We start from the raw sequence: 21,264 nt of genomic DNA, 5'->3' as shown, positions 1-21,264 counted from the left end.
TTTTTCTTCATCCTCTGTGTGGAGCAAAGATGGGTTACAACACTCCAAAAGGTTTTTGGAGCTGAAACTGTTGTTCTGTGGCAGCTTTACTCTTTCCTGAACAGAAGTTTGTGTGTATGAAGCCTGTATCAAGTGATAAGGCATATTGGCACTGTGAAGGGATGAAAGATGGCAAATACACTGCATTAAAAGTGAACAAAGGGTGTCCTTATAAATTAACTGCACACTTGTGTTTACCTAGAACAAGCACAGTATAAAATCGAGCAGGTAGCAGGACGCTTTCTTTCACCAGGATTTTAAATGCTCTGTAAGGTGGAAATGTTTTACAGAATAAAACCAAATTTCTACTTTTGTTTTTCTTCTTCTGTCCCTGGCTTGTATGTTTTCTAAAATGGACATGTCACAGGTTGTATGATTTTAACATTTAATTTAAATGCTGTCTTCTCTCAGCTGTGCTTGCTAATGTACCCGCTCATACTTTTTATACTGTTGATCTAATACTCTTTTCTTCACTGCTCTCTGGCATTATTATTTACTTCATAGAAATCATGGCAAAACTGGCAATATAAATTGACTCTGCATTTTAAGGATATTGATGGTGATCTTCTTGTGTACTTGTATAAGGTAGAGCTTTTTCTCTTTGCACTGTGGTCTTTTAAATATACTGTAGCATGAGCATGAGCATGACTGTTTCAGTTGCAAGATTCCGCAATAAGAAAACAGAATTTTCCAATATTAGTCACTTAAACTGCTTTGCCTAAGCAGGCCATTGACAGAATGCCCACGAGACATCTCCTTTTCTTTGTTTTTATTTTATAAATAGGATACTCTAGCAGCCTATGATCTTACCCACTGGAAGTCCATGGTCTCTCTTCAATACAAAGTAAATGATGCCTCACCACTGGAAAGCACCAGGAGACGATGGGTCAGTGACTTTTGGCATTTTTTGATTTGTAGACCTCTTAGATTCAAATGGAGATTGATAAATAGACTTTTTATTTAGTGACTACAGATTTTTTTCTTTTTTTTCTGGATGTGCCTAGAAAAAAGACAAACTACATACTGTAGCAGTGACTCTATCTGTTTCATTTTATAGTTGCTCAACCTCCATGATGACTTAAATGGCTGCAGGGGGAAGAGGTACAATGAGTGTGCCACTTCAGAGGGGTTTTTCTTTTTTTTTTCAAAGGGTATTTGAGATGCCAGCTGAAAACTCAGGAGGTTGAAGCCCTGTACAGAGGCAGCAGATGCAGTTCGGCATTGCTCTTTCTATTTTGTTTCAACTCTGACCACAGAAGAGCTAGCTCTTGGGACAGAAAGTGCTCTGTTTACACTCAGACCTTGGCATTTTTCCTAAGGGTACCAATTATAATGGTGTTTTTTGTGATATGGGCACACATCCATTATGAGTTGGCTTGCACCCACCAACTCATTTTGCACAGGCCATGGAACATGCATCAGATGGCAGCAATTCCTGTTCGTGTGCAATGGTAAGGAAATGTAGATTGTTACCAGCAGACTAATGAATTCCACTGAATTGTTCCATTGTGCAGCTATATGAAGTATGTTAAGAGAAAGTGCAGTTTCTCAATAATTCCCTCCCCCCTTTTTTTTATTGTTTACACCACAGGAATGTTAGATTTTTAATCATGATTAGTTACTGTGAATTATAGTGGAGCAGTGCCTGGAAATCCCAGTCTGTTTGGTAAACTGATTTTTTTACATAATAGGAAACTTACCTTGCATTTAAGAGGCCAAAAATACAGCTTGACATACATGAAGAGTAAAGCAATGGAACCATTCCTTTCATGTAATTAAAAGAAAAATTTAATAACACATACATTCTTAGTCCAAGGCTATTGAACATTTTTTTTGATACAGTATAAGCATAGCAATAGGAGCAATACAATTGTGAATATCTTAATTGTTCCCGTACTTTGCTTTCTTCCTGAGAAACAAAGCCTTCTAGAGCTCAGCTGTAGCACTTCAGCCTGGATCCCTAAGCAGCACTGGAATTAAGGCGTAATTGTGCGTTGTCTTGACATTTGGAAGATGTTGGTCATTCTGGTTGTGATTGCTTAAGAGACTATGAACAATCAAAACACTCTAGGAAGCAGAGGAAAGTCAAAGGAGACAGTATAATATACTCCATCTCTGTATTTGAGGGTGTACATGGTTTTTGTTTGCTTCATAACTAAAGTGATTCTGCATGTGCGTGGAGAGTAAGGCACTAAAAGAACACCGAAGGGCTCATGTTTAGCCAGAGAATTTAATTTCCTTTGAGATAATAGGTGTTTAACCTTTTGGAAGCACTCTGAGGTCTTTCATGTTCAGTCCTCTGTGTGCAGGATGAAGTACAATATTTAGCAAATAACAACTTCTGCTGTAAAGAGTTTACATCCTAATCTGTATTGTGTCCTGAGAACACAGTGAGAGGAGGTGAAAAGGCATTTTCTCTTAAGGGTGAGACCACTGGGTCATTTGCAACGGGAGATACTAAGAGAGCCCCCCAAGGTCCCTTCCTGTAGAAAGTAGCAATATAGCTCTTCGTTATCTCTGTCTCTCTCTTCCCCCAGCCAATCTGTCAGCACATTTATGGTGCCGAGGAGAGGCGTCGTGTCGGAGCGATGTTCCCAATTGCAAAATGGTAACTTCTATTTGTTGTTCTCAGGAGCTGGTTTCACATGCTGCGGAGCTGACATCTCTCTGGGAGCACAGCTGAGTCCAACATGTTCAGAACAGCCATCCACCCAAATGCCTCCTACTCAAGTGCTCAGACCTTCCTTCCCAGTAAATAAGAAATACAGAGACAGCCTTGAATTGTTCCAAATATTTCTGTTTCACTGGAATGTCTATCCATGTTCAGATCTGATAAATGGGTATTTCTCTGGCCTCAGAAGACAGTTTAATGTGAAAATGGGATGGCTCTCCAAAGAGAAAACCCAGTTTCTGGAATAGTTAATGGAAAATCCTGGCTGACTTTCTCTGGTGTTAGTGTATTAAATAGTTACTTTGTGTCATGAAAATACCGTGATGCAGTTAACAATTTTATGGCAGAAAACAAAGTCATAAGCTGCTGGTCCTGTGGCGTTGTATGAAATAACATGTTTTCCAAGGTCTCATCGCTCATACAGAAGGCCTCTAAAAATCTACTTTCTAAAACAGGAAGTCAAGAAATATGCCATTGTACACTTTAGGCGAGGAGATATTTCTATGTTATTTAAAACACTACCATTCACTTCGACAGCAGCTCTCAGTATATCCTACAGTGTGATTCAATTCATATTGTTGGGACATCCTGTCTGGCCATGGCTGTGACCATTGTAAAGCTGTCTTTGACCTTGCCCAGACCATATTGTAAACATGACCTCAGTTTGCCAACCTATGGATTGCAACATGAAAAAAAAAAAAGCTCTTTTTAATTATAATTCTTCCTAGGAAAAGAGCTGAAAAAAAGGGACAAATTGTGCCAGTAGTCCTTATTTCAGCTCCACAGCTGTTGCAGGGAGACATCACTTGCCAGGGGTGATCCCAGTATGGTCAATGTGTACTGCTTGCAGGCTGAGAGCTGGAAGAAGACATTCTGGCTTGCAAGACAAGTTTCTAATCTCTGGATCCTCCACTGGCAACATTTGGGGCATGCCACCCTCTGGTTTCCTCTCTTGGACTCCTCCCAGCCATCACAAGTGAAATCTCCTCTTTTGGATGGTGGCGTCAAGAGCAGGGACTGACAACAGGCATCTCTATCGATATTTCTCTAAGAAATGATACATGGGGTGAGTTTCCCCATTTCTGACTCTTAAATGCTTTGGATCAGCATCTTTAATCGTACAGACTCGGTTGCCACCTGGTTGAGGACAAGCTATGGTAGAAAGTAGAATGATCCAAGTGTCTGTGGCCTGATATATTGCATTAACAGCTTAGTTGTGAGGCTCAGTATTGGGAGTATTAAGATCAAACATCCAGGGGAGAGTGCAAACCAGAGCATTACAACTCAACATTGCTCAGCCCACGGCGTGCAAAGGCAGTATCTCTCAGAAGGTGGTGATTAGCGCTCCTTGGGGTTGGGTCCAGACCCCACCAGCGGGCAAGAGTAGGTGTGACAATTAAGGTCTAATGACTTTATTTTGTTAGGTTGCATATTGTGATGTTGCAATTAAAATAAGCAAACCAATTTTAGTCCCCAGCCATGTCCTGGAATCAGCACAGAAATGAGGTGCGTTGGGCTCCTTGCTGCATTTCTAAGGTTTGCTGACCTTAGGTCACTGAGCTTTATAAGATAACTGTACAAAGACCTTTAGCAGTTCTTCTTACTTCTTATTTTACGATTTATGAAAACATGAATTTTCTAGAAATAGGGGGAAAAAAGAAATTAACAAAAATTTTTGTTTCCATTAAATATTTGTGTGTCAGGACTACAGATTTGAAATTTGGATTATCAAACAAGGGACTCGAATTATTTCAGCAGTGCTGAGTATCCCAGCATCTCGTTCAGGATTCTTGTTTGGCATTCCCCAGGCACTTCTGCACTGAAATCAGTGCGGTTTTGGGAAGAAGTTTTAGTGCTTATACAAGGCAAACACTCTCTTTGGTGTTAGTCTATAAATATCTAATGCAAGCAAGCAACTCTGTGCTTAATATGTGCTTTCTGCACCCTCAGGCAGCTGAATTTACATGCTTTTGTTGTCATATATGTAATGTACAATATGCATTTCCTTTTTATTAATCAGACCTGCCATCAGAAAAGAGATAGAGGGAGTCTGAAAGCACAACCAGGATAGATACTGTCATTTTGTAATCTTTTGTGCATAGGTGGAGATGCCTGTTTCCACTAGAATAGGTAGCAATATTCTGCTGCTTGCAAAAATCTTATAAATGAAAATCAGGCAAAGGAGTTACTGGCTATCCATGGGGTAATTCTCCTCTGGAAGTGTGCAGTCAATTCTCATTTAGGCTAATTACACTTAAGGAGCCCTTTCTTATAACTAATGAACAATAGGCATAACCTGTTATTACATAACCATAGGCACGCGCATTAATACACTGTCGAATTGCACTACCCTGTTAAAATGCTTCCTCTACAAAATTCGCTGGAGATTTTTAGAGACGTTTGCTGTAATTACCGCTAGCATGGTTTCTAATTCATTTAATTTTCTTTTCTACCTAGACTGAGCATATAAGTGTGTTTTAAGAGATTGAATAAATAAATTTTTAATTATAAAATGATGCTATATCATACATTATTAATAATAACCAACAATGTGTAATACATGTTTATGTATGAATCCATTAGGAAGATGTACTAATATATATCAGTACTAAAATAACGTCCTAATTTGTCCTGTGTTTATGAATGGGGGAAATCCGTATTTAAAGTAATTAAAGGTTTATAAAAGCATCAGATTGACAGTGGGTAAAGCATCGAGCACGCTTGGCACTTAGAAATTCTGTTGTCATCTATGGCGAAGGAGAAGACCCTTTTTTTTCCCTTTATTGGTTTCAACAGAATGGTACAGATGTACAGACCTCCAGAGTGGGGAGAAATATGATGCACACAGTCCTGGCTGGCAAACACTCTTGTTATTAGCAGTTATCTTTTTTTCTTTGTCTTTGTCTTTTTTTTCTTTTTCTTTTCTAAAAAAGGAGTTCTCCTTTGTACTCTGTTAGTTCACTTTCAGGCAGTTTTGTGGAATTTTATCACTTATTTTCCTATTAGCGATAACAGACTTCAGAAATCTCCATGGCAAGTTCCAGGCATTCACCAGTCTCATGGCAGGACTCAAAAAGGCTGCAATCAATGTCACAGTCACAGTTGCAATCGTTGTTGGCATGGTCTTCATCGGAGGTCTGGTAGTATCTATTGGATGGACAACAGGTATCTGTCAGCCAATGTTCACAGGTATCAGGCAGCATTATAAGAAAGTCCCAAAACTGGCAGAACAAGCAGGCCAGGATAAGTGTTGCGCACTCATCTAAGAAAAAGGAAAATCAGCGAGACATAAGAAAAAGGGCATGCTTGATTACCCAGGTTCAGGCTAGTGTGACTACATAGAAATTAGATGAAAGGCAGCACACACTGAAGGCTAAAAATGCATTTATGAAAACTACTTCCATAAAGTCAAATGCAAAGTTTTATTTTCTATGTTGTTTGTTCTGGATAAACAACAGCAGCATGAAAATAGTGAAAATATTCGGTAGCAGTGAAGTTCAGAGGAGCAGTTATTCAGAACCAACTTTACAGCTGGACTTGATAACCTTAAATGCTTTTTTCCAACCTAAATGATTCTATGAGGGTATGCTCTTAGAGCATTTGGGCTATAAATTTCAGCACAGGAGTGAAACTCATGCAGCAGGGATGCTCTGCTGGGGAATTTGCTGTCTTGCAGGAGTTTGGAAGTTCTGCTGTTTTGAAATGCGACACGTGCTATGTGAACAAGGTATGTAACACTGGTGTTTATCTTCTTTTTCACAAGAATTTGCAATTAGAATCATAGAATCATAGAATAGTTAGGGTTGGAAGGGACCTTAACGATCGTCTCGTTCTAACCCCCCTGCTAGGGGCAGGGACATTCCACCAGATCAGGCTGGATCAATTAGATCTATTAAATTAAATCAATTAAAGATAAAAGTTATCAGACTGTTCCTGCTATTTACAGGAAGGAAAAAAAAAAATCAAACCCAACTCAACAGATCCAGAAACACTCAACTGAAAAAAAATACCCAAAAACTTTCAGGGGCACTTCTTGCCTGCTTATAAAGAGTTCAAAACTGGCTCCTTCTTATTTAAATAATTATTTTCTGGGCTGTCAGTCTGCTACAATCTGAATCAATCCTTGCTGGAGGTCAATGTGCAAGCACCCAAAGCCTTTGTGGAGAGTGGATAGCGCCCTTAGACTCTCCAGGTCTGGATCCTGCTTTTGTACATGGTCATTCTGCGTCTATGGAATAATGCATCCCTGGCTCCGGAATAAGGACTGAGATTATCTGACGAGCGAGACCAAATCCACACACACAAGAAAAAGCACAGATTAATCATCTGCTTATAGTTTTATTTCTAAGAGTATGCTGTTTTGGTAAAAATGCTTAAGGACAGCTAGATTGCCTAACCAAAGACAGGGAGCAGAAGCAAGTCTGGAGAAGAGCGCTGACAGAGGGCAGTGTGCTGATTGCTTTTCAGCCCAGGGTCCTGCCACTTCCCCACCAAAATGGGTTTCTCACCTTTTCCTTCACCGACTTGATAATTTTTGAAAGAAAAAAAAAGTTTAGAAAATACTATCAGCTAGGATACGTTTCCGGTGCCAGTGAATATTGCTGAAAACTTGGCCACTGTGACAGAGGCTGTGTTATATTTGTTCTCCTCAAAGATCAACTAATTAACTACCCACTGTTCAAACTGCAGCATCTGGGGAGGCTGCCTCCGGATGCAGCAGGGCTCGGAGCAGGTGTGAGATTCTGACTGTGTGAATCCACTTGGAGCGCAAAGACCCAGACCTTTCAGGTTTTTTTTCCCTCCTTGTTTTGGAAAGAAAAAATGCCTTCAACAATATGAATGCCTTTTCATTGGTTCTTTCAGGAAAGCATATGGTTACATCCACATTTCTTGCCCTAGGATGACTAACTGTGAACTCATTCAACTGCATTGGTTCTGTTGTGGCATTTTCTATCTCACATAACATAAAGTTCACTGCCAGGAAGTTTCCAGAATTATGCTCTTTTTTTTTTTTTTCTTTTTAAGAAAGCTTTCTAGATGAAAAACACAATTAAAAAATCTTTCCAGATTCTTTATATTAAAAAAAAATCAATTAAAGCAGGTAACAAGAATAAATAACACGTGATTGAACTTCTTTCTAAGTAGCATATCAGCATCAATGTTATCAATTTTAATACTTATTTAAATATGTCAAGATCTATTTAAGTTCAGACAAGCACAACTAACTTCTAAATCAGTTCTGTAGAATAAGAATGACTAGATTTTTGTGATACTTAGTAAATTCATGCTTATATTTTTTTCTAACTAAATGAACTGAAATAATTATAAAATTGAATCATTTTATAAGGTGACACTGCTGCATTTAATTGTATGAAATTTAAAGTGTAGAAAATGTAATCATTTTATCCAGTAGTCCATGGTGTAATTAAGACTATTCTTTTTTTATATGTTTATGAAATTTCCTTCCTATACCTAGATATGAGAGATGAAATTCAAAATTATATATCGATTAAGGATCTTTATTTTTTTCTTCCTCTCCAAAGATCTGTTTTCTAATAACAGTTTTTTACCTGAATGTGTTAACCTTAATGGTGCTTATGTAATCTGGAGAGAATAGATATGATTCTTAGAGCTTCATCCAGGGAAGAGAGCATACAAAAAGCACAAGAATTTAATAACAAAGTAACGTTTCAGCACAAAGTCTGTGATGTGCAGTAAGGATGCTTTTAAATTCCCATCAGAGCACACACCATGAACTGTGATAATGGATGTAACACATTTCTAAAAATCTGCATGTGTGAGGCTTTTTTGTCCCGTTTTAAGTGGGGTAATGTATATAAATAATAGATATTAGCAATTAAACATCCATTCCTATGCATTCGTTTATATATTTGAAAATAAATTAGCCACAAACTGCATAAAAGAAGATGCAATCTCCTGTTTTCTCTTCTGTTTTCCCTGCTGTTTGTGAAATGGCATTTCTGCCTTTATCTCAGTGAGAACAACGACCTCAGATCTCATTCGCTACATTAGTAGATTAATTACCACAAAAGAAGAATTTCTAACGATTTTGCTAGCTTGCCCCATCTCTAAATCTTTCTGCTGTTGTTTGGTGGCTGTCAGCTCTCCCTCTGCTCATGCAGAAGATGCTCTCAACAAACCTGGTGCAAAGCTTGTAACGATGGTCACCCTTGGTAAGACCTATGAGCTTTGAATTTGCCCCTCCCTAAGCACAGGGGAAAAAAAAAATCACTGATTTCCTCAGCTATCGCTTTGCCTTCAGAGGTTCTCCATGCACCAGTAAACAGGATTTGGCCTCGTGTGTGTGGAATAAGCAGTAACTTGTCAGAGTAGAGTGAGCAGAGTATGCAGTGACAACCACAAATCTGGCTTCCTTTGGTTTTCTTGGCTTCCTTCCAGCCCTTAGCATTATTAATTGAGCACAGATTGGTGGTTTTTTGTTAATTTCCTTCACTTTTAGCTTTTTTAAGGAGTATGAAATCTGTTATTTGCATCACATGGTATACACCTGTGTGCCAGTAATGGCTGAGGGGCCAACAAACCCAGAAAATAGTGAGTGTCTGGATTAGAGGACAAGTCCCTTAAATGAAATAAATACTTCAGATCCTTCACTGGAATTAAATGTATTCTAATAGCTGTACTGGAGACATCCCTTTTATTACAGGATCAGTGATACAATAGAGATGAGAATGGTTCCTGGAGAGCATGGAGGTTTATTGTGTTGATCTATATTTAGAAATACTTAATTTAGGAATGATGCGCATGATAGATCTCAGCTCCACTGTATATAATACACTAATCCATTATTGCAAAAGGCACACGTAAGAAACTTCAAAAATGCTTCACAGAAGGCCTTTTTTTTCTACATCCACTGGAATAACAACCAGGAATAACAGTTTTTCAGCATGATTCCACTAGAATCAGGGGTGTCATACTATTAGATTAGTAGGAGTCATAACCCCTGGTCTGTAATTAGTGTTCACAACCCTTTCTATTCCTTAACTCTTGGTTATACTATTGCATCTGAAACTCTTACAAAAAATAATGCAGGTATTCAGCTCTTACACTGCACTCTTACACAACAGAAAGGATCAGCTGCTTGTCTGAAAAGATACGACAATACTGATTAAAAGCCCCAGAGCAAGTTATGTTTTAGCAAACTTAATTTGCAAAAATGCACTGCGCTGTTAGGTCTTTGCTGCAATTTTGGTTTATAAATACCTTCCATACTGTTTTGCTTTCAAATATGCTTTTTCAAAATGCAGAGCATACTGATCTAATCAAAAGCCCCGTCCTTGTGTGTCCACATGGCCTAATCAGGACGGAGTATGAAGAGAGCTCCTCATCCTGACACATGAGTTTTGCAGTGTAGGCAGTACAGGAAGAGTTTGATGCTGGGTGAGCGGAATGGCAGGGTTAGATGTAATGATCTTTACAAGAAATGCATTACGAGACCATACAAGTAACATGCAGACCACCAAACACAGTATATGTTCAACGTCTATAGCAGCTGCTGCAGTACCAAGAGTAAAAGCAACAGCCTCTGTGACACAGTCCACGTGAGATACTCTAATTTCTGATACTGACACCAGTACCTCAGTGCAAACACTCATTACAAAAGTGCAAATACTCTGTTACACGATAGCTCCATAGGCTCTAAGCTCCTCTTCAATGACTTAAATGTCACTGACAATTTAAAATCATTTTCTGCAGGTTTTCACCCATCACAAAAATGTCTGCAGGACAACTTAATGCTGCTTTTGGCTTTGCTCTTGAGCCTCCTGATCAGCATGTAAACTTTTATTTCAAATTAGATAAACATAGTGTTCTTGCAATGGGCATTATGTAGAAATCAGCTTAAATGTGATTTGTTTTATAAAACATACCATCACTGTCTCTCTGATGTACTGATGCGTCATCTTCAATGTAAGTGAATTCTCTGCATTTCTCCAGGGAAGCAATGGATGATGTGCTTGTGTTTGACAATTTCTTCTCATTTTTGGTGCCCTTTGATGAAGTGCCTGTGATGCTGAAATCTGCAACTGAACTCACAACAATGCCTTTCATAGGCTTTTCATCTGTATGTTTTTCATTTGTAAGCTGATTATCTGGTGGGATTAGATAAAAAAAAAAAAAGACTTGTTTGCAATACTAAGACAAAGATCTGAAAGAATAACATATGCAGAATTTCCAAGCCTACAGTTGTTTACTTCTAAGGCCTAACCCTACTTACCTAATGATTTCAGTCTCTTTACACAAGTAAATTTCATTCACAGAATAAGAATTTGTAAGCTTGTATTCTAAGCTTTTCTCTTAAACCCAGTGTACTCAAAGCCTAAGTAATAATTCACTTCCACTGGGTGGGATCAGGCTAGGAGAGCGAACAGAACTATTGCCTCAGTCAAAATCTATTTTGGGTGTGAAATCCTCACTTTGGTTTGTGATATAAAAGAAAGCAAAACAATTATCATGTTATTTTTCAACAGCAGCTCTGTTTCCCCAAATTTACAGCCAACATTGTGTGTGTAGGTGGTACCTAGATGCAGATGTGCCAGCTCGCCATGGCTCATAATCTTCTACCAAAGCGAGCCAGATGGTCTCTGTTTAACATACGGATTCATTATTTCATAACTTTATCCACATTTGTGTTTTTGGCCTGGAAGTCAACTGAAAGATGGGATACTTCACGTGCTGTCAGCATGCCAGAGAGGCAGCTCAAAAACCAGAGGGTGAGCTTAATTTTAAGCCTTAACTAGGGGAAAGGTTAAGAACAGTTCTGAGCTTAATTTATTCTCGAAGAACTTCTGAGGCTCAGATAAACGTGTCTTGATATATAGTTTCACTTATTCTCTGAAGTGATCAAGAGGCCAAGAAACACAGTCATTGCCTCTATTTGTAGGCTGATAAAACCTCATCAATTCTTATCTACAGCTGATTAAGTCCTGCACCTCACATCAAGCACAGCCTCACTTTTTATCTTACTTAAATCTTGTGATATGCTTGCTCTCAGCTATATACAGAAAATCAATCTTTACAAACATCTCTGATTTGCAAACACTACTTTTTGAGAGGAACACTAAGTGTTCTAAAGCAGTTAGTCTGCATTATTCTGCAAGGAGCCAGAAGAGAGACCCTGCATATCTCCTGTTTTTCAGGTACCTTTGACCCCGACGTATACTAAAGAAAAGCCAAGAAAAGGTTGACAGAGAGAAAACCTTGATGAGACTGAAGTTTTACCCTGTAGTATCCTTGCAGACAAAAGGAGGCAACATGGATGGGATGAGTGGTTTGCAAGGTAGGTGAAAACCACTGGGACAATTGAGCTCAAAGGAGGGAAACAAAGATTTGGGGTCAAACTGGTATCTGGATCAAGTCCAGTAAAGACCACCAAGGTGATGAGGGGTCTGGAGCACCTGATTTATAAGGAGAGGCTGAGGGACCTAGTCTTGGTTGGCCTGGAGAAGAGAAGGCAAAGAATGGTGCTAGATGCTGTTCTCCACTTCATTACCAGGGTAATGGAGAAGCCAGACCTCAGCTCCTCCCAGCAGCGCACAGAGGTGAAAGGACAAGGTGCCACTGTCACAAGCTGCAGCAAGTGCAATTGGGATTGCATACAGGAACAAATTCTTCATCGTGGGAGATGTAAAGCACTGGAGCAGCCCTCAGCAAGGCTGGAGAAGTGGGTAGAGGTCACCTGGGCATGGACCTCAGCAACCTGCTCTTACTGCAGTTATTCCTTATTTAAGGCAAAACCACGAGGTGATGTCTAGAAGTCTCTTCCAAGCTATTTTTTTCTATGATTTGTATAATTTTGTTTACTTACAGAATGAGTGAGAAATTAATTACATTTTTACTCACAGTCAGATTTGATGCCATTTTAGATCATCTTCCTGTGGTAAAATATGTAGAAGCAGAGAAGCTGGGTAGAAGTTAGCAAAGTAAGACCTTGGGACAGGATAAGAATAAATACTAAGCTATCATTTTTTGGTTTAACTTTAAATCACTGCTTTAAAAATGTGTATGGGTGGCTGTTTTGGCTTGATTTTGAACTTGTAAGAAAGATATAATCATAAATACCATGAAGGATATGTGGATCTTCCCTGTCCTGGAAAGTTTACAGGTTGGTCTTAGGCAGGGAGTGACTGACGGAATGGAGAGAAATGGAGGGAAGGAGACAGTAAGAGAGCAGTGGCACAGAGAGGAGTTTCATGAACATGTAACAGTCAGTTTTTGTGATGTTCTGATGAAAGAAAGCCACAGTTGAGACTTGGAAAGGGTAGTGGCTCCTCCAAGTGTGAACCAGCAGCACAAAGCACAGTGGTGCTCTCCGGCGGATTGTAGGCTTTGTCATAGGAACTCCAGCATCCAGGGCAACGCATGTCTGACTTTGCCTATCTGTGATAATTTATTGATGGTTTCCCCCCCTAGGTAAGTAAATATAGCTTTTTTACCCCCCTCTCTGACTTCCTGGCCAGCCTCCTGAGCCTAAAATGTGAAAATTCATGCATTTTGGATGTGCTTACATGTACAGTAACCACTGTTCTCCAATGTTTAGAAATCAATGACATACCACAGTTCTTCCTGCACTTTTGTTCAATAACATACTGTCTCCAGGAAAAGTTGTGCTAATTGAAATAGCAGAGTTCTAGAGGAAGCGGTGTCCTGCTTGTGCATTGTATTTATTGGATAATAATTGATTTGTGAGTCCAAAATACACACACCCCACCCATTATTCAGGTGCCAATCTTCAAAATGGATCTTGTTTGTCCAGGTAGAGCACTACACGCTGGCTAAGCAGTTGAATACACATAGATCAAACTAAAAGGTCTGGGCAAAACCGATCATTTCTATCTTTTTCCACTTTCAAAATTGGCCCAGAAGTCTAAACTGGATATCTTTTAAATTGCGATATATATGTTGAGTTCTCCACTTCTGCAACAATACAATAGCCCACAGAATGCATTTAAGCATTCAATAAATGAGACTGAAAAAAATCAGACGGAAGTAATCAGTAAATGCCAGACTAACATTCTGACTTCTACTATTCATGCTTCAACTCAATTTTTATTCTTGAAGTGCTGTTGAAGAGAAATCAAAACCAGAAATAGAAAGGCATAGACATAACCTGAATTTTTCAATACAGCACCATCAAACAAAAGGGTAACAAAAGCTGTCATTCAAGGACTCTTCTGTTTGTTAAAGCATACTACATCTTTGAAAATACAGTGCATTTTAGTGTCAGACTCTTAGTTTGAAAAGCTCCCTTTAAGTAATGTTATACTTGTCTTGTACAGCTAGATCAAGTCTTCATGCAATCACCATAACAAGCAACTTGCTATGACAAGCGAGATCCTTGCTTCCAGAAAACAGTGTGATAGAGGCTAAAGCAGTGCACAATTATAGGTCTCCATTTCATTTTTATGCAATTACCTTCAGTTCAGCAGTGGGTCCATCTACATTATGTCTTTTATCAATTTAATGTTTGCATAAAGTGTCTAAAGAAATAAAGATTATGCTGGACCAGCACAAAAAAAAAAAAAGTGGTTAGCACTTTTTTTTTCTTTTACAGTTTGTTGCTGCATGGAACTGTAGTAGGTTGAGGGATTGGAACAAATAAGTGGAGCCAAATAGGCTTTAAAAATATATTATGTACAACAGATATTATTTATGATTACTGTTATATGAGAATGTAAAAAAAAATAAATTCCAATTAGAGATGGGCAGAGGCTCAAAATTTGCTACTGTCTTTTAAGAGCCTGTGTTCAGTTTCAGATATCCACAAATGCCTGTTTTTTTAATGTGTAGAAACCATCCACTGAAGTGAACTAAAAGGGAAAAATAAACGTATCACGGTGAAGAAAGCTCATATTATTCAGTGTTAGACTGTTAGGCAGAGGCAGCTAGAGGTAAACCCCCACAATGTGCCATTTTAAAATAGTATCCTGAAGTAACAACTTTCTTCCTCATACAGGGAAGCTGAGGTTTGCCTCGGCTTTTGCAGTGGGAGACTGGGGTTGGTCACCCATGTTTGTATTAAAGATATAGTCTCAAAACTCACGATTTTTTTTAAAAAAATTATTTTTTCTGAGTGATTTCAGTGGCTTATGACAGTGTATAAATCCATGGAAACACAAAGAACATCACCTGCTTTCCCCTGGTGCCAGCCACAGATCCCCCTCGTTAGTTGTGAGGAGCAAGACTGGCATTTACAGGAGCTTCCCTGACCCACTGTTTCTCTTCATTGGCTCAGACACAAATCAGGGTCTTACAGCCTTGGAGAACAGGAGGCTGGAGTTTCCTAGCGCCTTCTTGAAATCAGCTTTCGTAGAGTGGCATATAAAACTGCTTTTGGCAAAGCACAGAGGAGATAAGAGTTCTGCTGGATGGGGACTGCAGCAATATGGGTAATGCCAAAAACCTGTTTGGAACAACTGGTTAGGAGGAGTTGCCACTGAAAGAAAAGGAGGAAAACTGGTCTGTCCCCCTATATGGGGCTCAGACACACCTTATAAGCAAAGGACAAGGGAACTTTTGGCTCGTTTGCTGGTGGCATTTCTCTCCAGTGTATCCATGCAGTGGCCTTTTGCCTCACATTCCCGTAGCAAGGAGTCCCAAGGGTTAAAGGCGAACTGTGTGGAAATTTCTAGTAATTTAGTATAGCTTTTTAATTTCACCATGAGGCATTTTTGTATATCACTGCAGCAAAAGAACCAAGGGAACGCCTGTCTGATCACCCTGCCGTTTGTTATCCCAAGCACTGCTGTCACTACCTGTCTATTTAATACATCACGCGCTCATCACTGAAAGGGCTGTGTGCCATGTCCATTCAGTCCCGAGATGAAGCGGGCAGAGCTACATCAGAACTGATGGATGATAACTTGTAAGTATAAAGGCTTGAACTGAACTCACTTGGTTTGAAAAGTCTCGTAACATGAAACCCAAACCCAGGTGTCAATGACTATGTTTTAAAACATAGAAGATAACCAACCCAAAAAACAACCAAACTTTTTATTGCCAGTCTAAAGGACATAATTTGTCTGCCAGAAGCAATGGGAGGGGATGCCAGGGTTGTCTGCACAGTGTGACACATGCATGGGGCCAGCACCTTACCTGGATGGTCCTCACTGCTCAGAGTTGCCCCGGGGAGCACCGGGAGAGGCAGGGAGCTGGTACAGCTGTCTTGGTGGAAGAACAAAACAACAATGCAGAGGAGCACTGTAAATAAACGTGGTTTGGCACAAGTATCACCCCCAACCGCTTAGTGACAGTCATTGACTTTAGGAGTTGTTGCTTTGGGGGCGAGTAGAAGCATATGTACTTCCTTGCAGGGGGAGGTTGTGTGGCAAGGTGTACTGTTTCTGCTACTCCCTGTCTCGTTTTTGGAAAGGAAGCCAAAAGAAAAATAAATTTATAAGGGAGAAAGATGGGAAGAATATCACTGGCAAACACAGAGGTTCCTGTTTAAGGTAGGTACAGAAAATTTGAGGGCTGGGAGCTGTGTGATGAAAGGTGGAGCATCATTCATGTACAAACACCCCAGAAACCTTAGCTGAGGTTCCCAAATCATCAACAAAGGAGATGAGAGGAAATTGCAGCCCAGCCTCCAGCCTCCATGACCAAGGCACCTTGATGGACAAGATGCCCAAGGTCCTTGTGGTGGCAAGCCCAGGTCCCAACATGGGTGCTGAGATCCTCCACCTTTGCTGTGCTTGCCAGGCCATCCACTCTATATGTTTGGAATCTTAAATCTTTCTTCCTCCTCCCTCTCAAGGTCGGGGAGGGAAAGTAGGAAGGGGTGTGGGACTATCCCTAGAATGAGTGTAGCAAACTGAGCAAACTCCACGGCAACTCCTCTCATCCATGTAGGTGAGGTCAAAGGGAAAGTGGGCGTCATAGCCAACTGGAAACAAGCTGCTCTAGAGTGATATATCATGGGTGCTTTCAGTTTCATGCCCATTACATTTTGCTGAGCTCAGGTGGAAGGATACAGGGAGGTTAGAGACTGTTTATTTTTGATATAGGCAAACAGGAAATAGTACACCAGGCTATAAATGTATTTCGGAGTTCATATGACATCATGAACCTGGGCAAGTGGTTCTCCTCAGATTGATGATGATGGACTGCTACTTCACAGGAGCTTTGGGTTTAATTTTCTTTTGCCGTTGCAGTAACAAAGCTAATGGTACAATCTGTGGAGGAGAGATTTTATCAATAGTGAATTTTTGACCTCATCACATAAGTTTTAACTTCATGAATTAGTGACCCAGCTGACTCTAAAGTCTTCTATAGGCTTATTATAAATCTATCACTGGACTGGCAAAAAATTTTGGCCCAGATCCTAAACTCTGACAGGCATGTGTTGATGGACTGCATAGCAAACACTTCCACTAATATTTCTCACTAATTATACCATATATTTTAAAAAAATGAATGAAGCCAATGTTTATATGCAGCTTTAACTGTGTTTGATATAAGAAAGCAACACAATCCCTAATAAATTTTCACCTTCAACATTTCTATTCATTATAATTTTTACCATGATGAATGAAGTTAGAACTGGAGAGGGAGGGGGTTCATCTTGAAATCTGTTCAGTGAATGACTGAATTTACTTCCCTTCCCCAACTTGTGTTGAGGAAGGAGGGAACAGATGGACACAGGAAGAAGAGGGAGGCGAGAGCAGAATGAAGGAGATGGGCGAGGAACAGATGGAGTCGAGGGAAAGCAAAGAGTAGAGTCAGCAAGGATGGTAGCAAAGTTTTCCACTTGACCTTGAGTTGAAACGAAGATCTGCAAACACCATGGGGCAGCTAGACTTTGGGATGCATCCTTTTTTCTCTCTGTGGCACTTACATCTCAAAATCTTGTGAGCCATTCTGGCAGTCCATTCCATTCCAAGGGTTCTGCAGAACCAGAACCTAGCTTTTCCCGAGGGGACGACTGCTGCAGAAAGGCATCTTCCCTGTGTTCAAGCCCCATTGGTAATGGCAGGGGAGAAATGACTGCAAATGCAGTACCCAGAATGGTCTGGGATATTGTAAGCCTTCCAGGCTTCCCAGTCAACCCAGAAATCAGAGCTTATGATTCTGAAGAGGTCTCCTACACCCTGTTTGTTGTTAGTATCCAATGGCGAAAATACTCAAACCATTTTATGATTTTAGCTGCTTGAAGCAAGACATTCGAGATGGCCTGATTTTTGGAATATGCTGAGAGTCTGTGCTTTGAGGTGTGTTGAATTATATAGCCCAAAATCACTACTAAATCCTGGAAAATCTTGACTATATCCTTAATTCTATAAAATTGCCTGCGTACAGTCCAGTGGTTCTGGCTTTGCTAACTGAAGAATGGAAGAGGTGAAAGTTAAATATTGGCCATGTGTGTCATTCCCTTTGAAGAAAATAGGAGCCATGTGCATTCGCCTAACAGCAAAGTTTGGCCCCAACTATGATTTCACAGCTGGGTCCTAACTTCAGGAATGCCAAAGCACTAAATGACTCAATTGGAGTAATCTGATCAATGCTGTATTTTCACCGTGGATTTAAATTGCAAACCCAGCAAGAGCAGAGTTAGTTTTCTTCTCTTTCAAAATAAGTTTCCTCTGCAGATTTGATAGGATAAACATGAAGTTTTGCTCTCATCACACAAATAAGTGAAATAGTAGAAAATGTATGTCAAATAAAATGTATAACATTACGTCCTTCTTACTTTTTGGAGGCTGTTTAAGAAAATGGCTTCATTAATTTTGACTGAATAAAAGGTTCCTTTAACGGATTTCAGTAGGTAACATGAAAAATATTAATATGAATGATCAAGACAATGGAGGTTAAAACTGTTTTGAAAATATGTTTCTTTTATAGATCTCAGCTGTTGGAAGAGTTACAGAATAAATATACAGTAGTGCTGACATTCAGTGCTGTTTCATCTTAGCAAAAGATTTTTTAATAAAGAAAATTCTTTTCAAGGAATGCTTTCTGCAGCCAGTCTTCAAAAAGAGGTTTCCCCCCCTTGTAGTTTAATAAAATTAAAGTAATTTATGTCATATTGATATGTCGATATGTTTTTCAATAAACTTTTTCACAGAGATTTTTTTAAAATTCTCTTCACTTTAAAAATTATAATTATATGTCTTCCTCCCACTTTGAAAATGGCACAAGGTGCTCATTTGCAGAGCTCTACTGTTCAAATCTTCACTGAGAATAGAAATGTCATGACTCAGTTAACAATGCTTTATTATTCACATTGATCTTTTTTTATAGTGTTCTTTATCTCAAAAACATTGTAAATCAGATATCTTCCTCCCACTCTTTTGTTCATTTGCAAATTTTTATTATTCTAGTTTAAAAAAGCAATGGAGTGTCAAGAGTCAGTGTATATTGTTTATGTTCTTTTTTGCTTTAAAATTACTTTTAACTAAAAAAGTAAGATGTACAGCAGGAAAAAAAAAAAGCTGGGTTTAAGGATGCTTAAAAAAGAATTGAGGGGATCAGTGTGAATTTTATGTTACTCACTTACACTTCAGGGTTATAATGGACTTTGCAAGAAGGAGGACCAAACGCTTTCTGAAAAGGTTTTTATGTGCTAATTCCAAAGCCCCTATTGCATCACACATCATCAGCTGCATTAGACACAGGACATAATTTGTGTTCTCGACAAACACAACAGCAAAATTCACAAACTGCTTTTGTAGCATGTTCACTCGACGGTTTACAGGTGTCTGCCCAGAGACCTGCGCTCTCCATCGCTCTGTGTCAGAGCCTGGCGCCAGGTCCTCAAGAGCCCTCGGCTGATAAGCACCAAGATAAATCATCAGATTTTCACAGGACCTTCACAACTTTGATATCAAGTGCTAACTGTAGCAGAAATGTAACCTCAGCTGGTCAACAGGCAATGCAGTCACTGAAACCCACGGGTCAGGGTGTGGGATAGAGCCGTGCATCCTCTGGGAGAGCAGTACCAGAACCTTCAGAGTTTGTCTCTAGGTTGGATCTTCCATATTCTCCTCCAGCCAATGTTTTCTTTCCTACCAATTTTTTCTTTAGCTCTGTATATGTCCTGGCTCTTGTAACTGTATGAAATGGTTTTCACGGAGAAAATCCACAACAGTAATTGGGCATAGCCCAGAGAGCAGCAGGATCTTGAGGAATTTAATGTACTGCTCTCTGATATGTACTTCTTTTTTTTCTTTTGCCTCTTCTGAATTAATTTCCTCCAGTTTGTGATCATGGCATCCTGGCACCCTATTGTTAGCCCAGCAGCTCTTGAAAGTGATCCTCCTTTCTGGGATTCTCCAAGAAAAAGTTATTTCTGAAGTTGAATTTAAGCCCCAGACTGGATGTTTGGATCTTGTAGGTGGTGTGGCAGCTCAGTCACACGACACAGCCCTAAAAATCCTTTGTAAAAAAATAAAGTCTTCTTTCCATGTTCTTTTGTTTCTTTCTTTCTGTTTCAAGGCCGCACTCACCTGACATTTTGCTAAAAGGGATAATTAAATTAATTCAGAGCAAGTAAAGTCTCAAACTGAACCTGAACTGAAAACCTGTCTGTCTGTCCAGCTCCAAGTGGAGGGCTAAGAAACTGTTTGTTTTTATTAATGTCAGTAGGTCACCCCAACCACCAAAGGGCCATACCAGTCCCTGAACCCTCCCTGGGCTACAGGGATGTGGAATGCACAGCCCCGCATAGAGCACCCAAGGCCACCCTGCTGATAAGGCTGCATGGACACCCCACACCTGGTACTGGGGCAGGTGCTTGTTGTATTGCAGGGATAACTCAAAACTCTCAAATTCTCCTTATTTCTCACTGCAGAGTGTGAAGCTGGAGATTTTGATGCATTATCTGATCTGAATTGATCGTGTTGTTTTCAAATTAAAGAAAAAAAGAAACATTATTATTAGAGTCCTTGCCTCAACAGCATTACTGCATTAATTCAGTCTTCCTTCCTTCCTTCCTCTCATGGCTAATTATTCACCCCATCAAGAAGGTTAACACTGTCTCCAATACGACGAAGTTCCAGAAACAAAATCCTAATCAGAATGGAGTAGCAAGAAGTGGACAAGGCTTTATTTAATACACCAGCACAGTAATTAGAGGTAAGTCTCACCTAGGCTTGTGTAATTGTTCACTCTGTTTAGTTTAGGAAATTTATAGGTGATGTAAAACAGAAGATACTGAGTTTATTACAAAAGAATATTTTCCACTTAAAACTCTGTGTCATTAAATTTGGAAAGCACTTAAATTCTCAGCTTTATTTTTGGTAAGCACTCTCTATTGAAGAGTGAAAATATCAGTGGGATCTCTAGGCAGAATTTGCGAAGTTTCCAATGAAAAGACAGCAACTGTGCTGCTTTCTGAATAGCACTGAAGTTATGTGCCAAGAGTTTATTCCCAAAGCAGGTATTACACATGGTTATGGTCACAAAGATATCCTTGCACAGCATTAATGCCAGAGGAGCTCTGAGGTTTTCAGCATTTTGATTTGGAGGGGAGAAACACCATCAAACCCACATATATTCAGAAGATATATCCAAACAGTTTA

General features: G+C 39.6%; 1 protein-coding gene across 1 annotated transcript in view; it reads right to left on the bottom strand.

Moving 5' to 3' along the window:
* Window positions 1–1,863: 1,863 nt before the first annotated feature.
* Window positions 1,864–21,264, bottom strand: part of MDFIC2 (MyoD family inhibitor domain containing 2) — a 49,242-nt gene continuing 29,841 nt past the window's right edge. The window contains exons 4-6 of the mRNA XM_054077071.1: window positions 15,842–15,910; window positions 10,618–10,839; window positions 1,864–5,972 (exon numbers count right to left, since the gene is read on the bottom strand). Coding sequence (XP_053933046.1) covers window positions 5,713–5,972; window positions 10,618–10,839; window positions 15,842–15,910 — 551 coding nt within the window. The 3' untranslated portion in view covers window positions 1,864–5,712. The remainder of the gene's footprint in view (window positions 5,973–10,617; window positions 10,840–15,841; window positions 15,911–21,264) is intronic.

The sequence above is a fragment of the Cuculus canorus genome, chromosome 11 (genome assembly GCF_017976375.1).
Source record: "Cuculus canorus isolate bCucCan1 chromosome 11, bCucCan1.pri, whole genome shotgun sequence".
Classification (NCBI taxonomy): domain Eukaryota; kingdom Metazoa; phylum Chordata; class Aves; order Cuculiformes; family Cuculidae; genus Cuculus; species Cuculus canorus.
Note: the sequence above shows the minus strand (reverse complement) of the source record. Positions and strands in the feature narration are given on the sequence as shown.